The sequence below is a fragment of the Parus major genome, chromosome 1 (assembly GCF_001522545.3).
Source record: "Parus major isolate Abel chromosome 1, Parus_major1.1, whole genome shotgun sequence".
Taxonomy (NCBI): Eukaryota; Metazoa; Chordata; class Aves; order Passeriformes; family Paridae; genus Parus; species Parus major.
This window is the reverse complement of record NC_031768.1, coordinates 26,103,489-26,109,941: the sequence shown is the minus strand read 5'-3', so window position 1 is coordinate 26,109,941 and position 6,453 is coordinate 26,103,489. Positions and strand designations below refer to the sequence as shown.

The 6,453-nt window shown below is 46.7% G+C and overlaps 1 protein-coding gene across 2 annotated transcripts in view; it reads left to right on the top strand.

Annotated features, from left to right (window-relative positions):
* The first annotated feature begins 201 nt into the window (after positions 1-201).
* Positions 202-6,453, top strand: part of RASA3 (RAS p21 protein activator 3) — a 128,470-nt gene continuing 122,218 nt past the window's right edge. Inside the window, exon 1 of one of the 2 annotated variants that reach the window (XM_033513158.1) lies at positions 202-296. Coding sequence is in view for 1 of the 2 variants with exons in the window: in XM_015640084.3 (XP_015495570.1) it covers positions 1,159-1,213 (55 nt within the window). In the remaining variant the exon portion in view is untranslated. Of the gene's footprint in view, positions 297-969; positions 1,214-6,453 lie in introns of those variants that run through there. The other variant, XM_015640084.3, reaches the window with a different exon arrangement.

Below are 6,453 nucleotides of genomic sequence, written 5' to 3'. Positions count from 1 at the left end.
CCTCTTTAGTACAGATTTCATATTGCATGTGACTGATTTGCCTTCTGATTTCTTGCTGTCCTTCATTACTAGTTTTATATATATGTATAGATTGTCCTCAGTGAGCTTGCGTTTCTCTCACTCCTGAAATTAGAGCTAGAACAGGGATGTATTTAAATTTTTTTTTTTTTTTTGTTTGCAGGCTTGAGAAAGGGAATTTTGTTGTGCTTATCAGACACGTGGGACTGCGATGTGCCTGGGCTGTTCTGCATAGGGATGTTCCAGGCTTCTTTAAGGGGATTGTGACTGCGGCAAAGGTAATTTGATTTTTTATCTTTTGAAATAATGTAATCCGTAGACCTCCACTGAACTTAGTGCTCTGCTTTTGCCAGACCTTTAGGGAAGGCGTATTTCAATTACCGACTTTACAAGACGCAGTTTGGCACTAAACACTTACACAGGTCCTATTTCTTGCTGTTTAATGCAAGTTTGAAATCTGAATTCCCTGCTCTCCCTGTGCAACCAGGTAGAGCCAGCTTTGCCGCTGATCAAATGGAGACAGGAGACAGACTGGCCTGCTCCCAGCGCCCAAACGGGTTTGTTTATTTAATACGGGACTTCTTTTCCTCACTAATGAATAGCTTTCAACCTGGGGCATCGCTAGAGCCCTCTCTTCACGGCTGTGTGGGAATGAGGACTTGCACATCCCTCCCTCTCTCTCGCCATGACGCCAACGGGCCGGCCCCGGAGCGGGCCCGCGGAGTTGCTCAGCCCCGGCGCACCCGCGGTGCCCGCTGGGGGTCCCGGCGGGGCCGGGCTGCGGGGGGCGGCCGCGCTCCAGCTGTTGCCGCGCTCCGGCTCCCCCCGCACGCTCCCCCCGCCGCGGGCAGCGGGCCAATGAGCGCCGCGGCCGCCGCCCCGCCGGCCAATGAGGGGGCGGCGGCGGGGCGGGCGCTGCCGGCCGCGGGGGGAGAGGCGGGCGCTGCGCTCCGCTGGGCTGCGCGGCCGCTCTGTCCCTCGCTCGCTCCAGCCCGCTTGCCGTGCGTCCCGAGCCGTCCGGCCGCCCTCCCTTCTGCCGGAGCATCTCGCCTGCCTCCTCCCGCCCGCTCCCCGCGCCTCCGCGGCGGCGGGGCTCCGGCACTACTGAGCGTCAGGCGCAGCGGCGGCGGCAACACCACCATGGCGGTGGAGGAAGAGGGGCTGCGGGTCTTCCAGAGCGTCAGGATTAAAATCGGTGAGCGCAGCGGGCAGGGGCTGGAGCGGAGCTCGGCGAGGTGCCGAGCGCCCCTTGGCGCGGCTCCGCGTCCCGCCGGGGGCGGCGGGGCGGGCGGTGCCCGCGGCCCGGGGGGGCTCCGCGGGGCCGGGCGGTCGCTGCCTGGGAGGCGGCCGGTGCTGCGGGGACGGACGGGCAGCGCGGTGCGTCCGGCCGGAGGGAGTCCGGGCGGCGCAGGATATTCGGCCGATTTCGCGGGTTTTGTTGTTTTTTTTAAAAAAATTTTGTTAGGGTGTTTCTTTTTTTCTTTTTTTCCTATTTCATTTTTTGTTGCTAAGCTACGCTCTAAAAGTTTGAAGGCGGTCACCGAGTCTCAGCACATGTGTCACTGTCAAAGCTGGTGTGAAGCCGGCCCAAAAGCGGCTGTGTGCAGGAGCCGCTGTCTCAGCCCCTTCCCTTTGCGAGGGGGACAGGCAGGGGCTGCTGTCGCTTCCTCCGACTCTCGCTTTTGGAGATTCGCTCTTCTTGCCGTTGAGTGAGTTCCAAACCACATTATTAGAAAGTAAGCGACAGATGTCAACGAGCGGATTAAACTCTCCCTGGTCGAGTTCTGAGTGTGCCGGCTGGGAGGGAAATCCCTCGTTTCCGTAAGACAATCAGTCCCACATGCCGAGAGAGCGGTTCTCCTCCCCGGGATGGGGCGCGGGAGCTGCGAGCTGCAGGGGAAGTGGCGAAGTTCAGCGCCGGGCTCACAGCAGTGGGTACCGAGGGTGTGTGGCTTCCTAATAAAGCTCTTGAAAAATCTCCTTTTGCGTTTCCCTGCGTTCGGAAGGAAATTTGCAGCGACCAATTGGCGTGTTAGATAAAACTGAAACGTGAGATTACGTAGAAAGTCGTATTGGACAGTGGAGTTAGCATTTCAAAGAGACCATTGCTAGGATCGCTTCCTCATTAATTGTCAACAGTTAGTTTAGTGATATCAGTTTTTAAGAGTTAAAATTTTACCATATAAACTAAAAATTATGTTGTTCATTTTATGTTCTTGTATGCATCCAGAAAAGAGATTCAGCAAAACTACAGGGTATGTAGTCGGAGACTTGTTCTCTGTCTCTTTTCAAAGAGGGGAGAGGAAAATAAGGAAGGTCTTTTCACAAGGGAGGAATCCGGACACTATGTGAGTGGTGATATTGCACGTTGTTTCTCTCTGTGACTTTTAGTAAAAAGGCTAGGAACACATCTCGCGTATGGGATGATGACTTGTGGCTAAGGTGTTTGGTTTTGATTAGTTGGGGTTTATTTCGAGAAGAAAATGGTGATGATCTTATACCTGAATGAAGTCACGAGAGTGTGGGAATTTGAAGATAATATAACAGCACCAAAAGTCTTAAGATGAATCTCATCATGTAGCTGACTAAAGTTACTCCTGCTGCTGACTTCAGCGGTCGGAGCGGCGCCTCTATCCAGAGCTAAGCACTTGATTAATGTAGAACTGCAGTAAGGATCCCTGCTGTTTTTTAGCCTGCATAGCGAGCAGGAAGAGCCGCGAGCATCCCGGGCGCAGCGGTGCTCGGCGGGTGCCGTCGGAGCGGAAGGTGTTTCCCGGAGGATGTTGAGGACAATGCCCGGCGCTGCGCCGCCGTTCCGCCGCTGCCCGGCAGGGCGCGCAGCCCAGCGCTTCCGTCCGCCCGCCGCCGAGGGACGCGCGCCGGCTTGCTGCCACTCGTGTTCAAAAGTCACGCTCCTCTCTGTAGCTGACTGTCTCTTCGGAAATTTGTCAGGAAAATAGGAAGCGGCAGGATTGCTTTGATGGGTTGAGGGAGTATTCTTATTCAGACTGGCCTCGTAAAGCAATCCTGATCTTCTAGAATTTGTATATGGAAGCTTGTAGGCTCCCTGCAAAAACTGATTCTGTGACTGGATCTGAAGGGAGATCACAGTCTCACGGAGTTGTTAGAGTTGGGAGAGATCTCTGGATATCGTCTACTGCAAACCTCCTGCCAAGGCAGGGTCACCCAGTATGGGTTATACAGGAAAGAGTCCAGGTGTGGGTTTTGAATGTCTCCAGCGAGGGAGACTTCGTGACGTTTCTGGGCATCATATTCCAGTGCTCTGCCATCCTCAATGATAAGTTTTTCCTCGTGTTGAGGTGGAACTTAGTGTTTCTATTTATGGCCATTGCTCTTTATCCTGTAGCTGGGCACCACTGAGAAGATGGTGAACATTGGAGGGGCACTAATTTTTTCAGCTTTTCCCAATAGTACATTTCTTTTAACAGTTCCCATTCATGGGTATTTTATAGTTTTCTCTGCTAGTGGCAGGAGGGATTGAATCTTTCAGTGCTTTAAGAGAAAAGTTTTTTGAGGGCAAAAAGACAAGTCATTTTCCATGCTGATTTGCTTTGATATATCATGCTGTGGAAATGGTCAGTTCTGTTCTTTGGGAGCTTGTTTCATGGCCAGGCTCTGACTGATCTCTGACTTTCAGGGATTCTATGCTTGATCTGATGTTTCCTTCTCTGTAGCATCTTTGCTGGCAAATAATCAGTGGGGATACTGGTATACAGGTGTGCCTTGGTGTGAATTGGATGAAATGTAGGATTAATGCATCGAGGAATCAGTGCAGAGTGGACACCCATGTTGGCATGGGGAGGCAGATGCAGCTGGGAGGCTTCTGGCTCTGCAAAACATCTGTAGCCTAGAGATGTTTGAATGCCCTAATGTAATGTACTGCTATAGCTGGCTTGTCCAGTATTTCCAAGAAGCTGCAGGTAAATGAAGGCATTTTCTTCTGCTTGTGTAACTTGTTCTTTTGGGACTGATGGGCTGCATGGAATCAGCCATATTTAGCTAGATGGGTTATTACATCCTGGATCTCCTAAGCGCGTCCATGTTCTCAGGAGTGTTGCTTCTAATCATGCTTGGATTTGGCTTGAGCCATCTGTCTCCTTTTTTTGAAAATGTTGAAACAGTTGAGCTTTTGTAGCAAGCTGTGCTGCCTCACTCAGTTGAACTGACAATGGTGTGGCACCTCCTGAAGATGTCTCATTGAGGTGCTGAAGCTGTGGAGCAGCAGTGTGAACTGTTGATGTGGGTACTAGTGCTAAGAGGAGTTGTTACTGTGCTACCTCTTGTCCAGTTCCTTCTGTGGTTAGTTGAATTGAAAGAAATTAATGCCTGGCAACTTCTGCTCATGTTGCAAGGAAGCAATGTACAGTAGAAAGAAAAAAGTAGTACTTGTGTTAATGAACGTGCTGCTCAGATGTCTAGTTGAAATTGATTTATTTTGGCTTCCCATAACTGAAACCGTTGTGCTTATGTCCTTTTTTTTCCTTAATTGAAAATTATTTTTACCGGAATCCCTTATACATAAACAAAACAATGTGTCATGTAAGACTAAACAAACACTTCCTATAAGATTGCCACTTTGAGGAAGTGTGCAGTGCTGATATTTCCATGAGTCAGTGTTTCAAAACCTGAAAGGAAACAACATAAGGCTCTATGGCTGATGATTGGCTGGAAAAACTACAAAGAGAGTCCTTCTGCTTGACAACATGACTTGTTGTACTGTTAATATTTAATAAATATGCTGTACTTAATTGCTACTTTTTTCTCCTTAAATGGCATCAACTATTAAACTTTCAGTTGAAAAAATAAAACTCATGTTTAACATTTTTGCTGTGGAAAGCTGTACGCTGGCTAGTAGACAACCTGCTGCCAGATTTTGCTTTGTGAAATTGTTTATACTTGGAAAATCTAAAGAAACAGCTCATTTGTGAATTTTCTCTTTAAAAAGCTTTTCATGTCTCTGGAATCTAGTACTTGGGGACCTTAGGCTCTGCTCTAAAATAGTATTTTCTAGCAGTAATAGAGCTTGTTACAGGTCTGTCTGATAGTTTGAAAGTAGTAACTGGGGCAGGAGGTTATTGCACACTGAGAGTTTACTGAGGCTGTAATATAATGAGCAGGACCCTTTACTCATCATTCTGTTGACCTGACAGATAATAACAATGCACTGTGAGTGCTTCTTGCAATTTAAGACATTCATGAACTTCTGAAGATTTCTTTTATCATCTTTCACAAAGGCCGTTTTGTGGTTACAAGGTGTTGAAGTCTTAGTCTAAAATTTGGGAATTCCAGCAGCATAAGCTATCCTTAGTGTGATCAGAATCATGAGGCAGTGAAATATTTGTGATAAAAGTTGCCTCCTACCTGATGTAGGTTGGTGCTTCACACACAGCTTACCCTGTTCTCAACTCACCCCATTTTCTAGGAACTGTATGACCTTGTTTAAGTCCAGCTGACAAAATGTGAATGGTTGGTGTGTAGATGTGCCATTTCTTTGCCTCTTACTCTCCCTGTGCCTTCTTTACTGGCACATGCAGAGCTTTGTAGTTTAAGACTTTGTGAAAGCAGTTAAACTTTGTGAAAATTAGTTAAATGCTAGTTTACTGGTGTTTAAGCAGGTCAGTTGCCAAGAGAAGGTATTTACAAGCTTCCACCATTAAACTTGGTACAAAGTAAATATTTCAGAGGTGTCTCTGTGTTTCCCAGGCTAAGAAGAAACTTGTCCCTGACAAATTTAAGATCTTCCTTAAGTCTAATAATACTAAGGTTGTTCAGGGAAATCCATTTTCTCTTGAGAAGATGTCCCTTTTAATGTTGTCTACTGGGATTTACTGCCTTAAGTGGTTACTTGTAGAAGTAATTACGACTAAATATGTTCATTGCATAATACTGTAAAAGGATTATTCCCATTTAAATGGGGCAAAAGGTTGTGAAATAGATATTTTTAGAATGACAGTTTTTCCCAGGTACCTTTCTATCTCTCTTGAGATTTATCTATATATATATATATATATATATATGTATGTAAATGTAAAATTATTGCTTAGGAAGTGTGAAATGTTTCTTATAAAGATAACAATGTTTTTTTCCGGTGTTTCTAAGTTAGAGGACCAAGAAGTAAAGAAAGGAAGAAAAGCTATTTGCATCTCACGCTGAATATATTCAAGACTTCTCGAGATCTTTTCTTTACATTAAAATGTTAACAAGTATAGCTTAAACTGATGTTGCATAGGTAAAATAAAATGGCAACTTAACGTTCTTATTGATTGACTGTAGCAATGCTAATTAAGGCTTGAGTCTTGAGGCCATGGAAGGTGCAGAATAAATTATGCAGATTTGTCACTGCTGGTTCAGTATTTGAAGTCACTAGATTTGGTAGTGGTTGTGTTCTGACCAGCTTGTGTTCAGTGTGCTGAA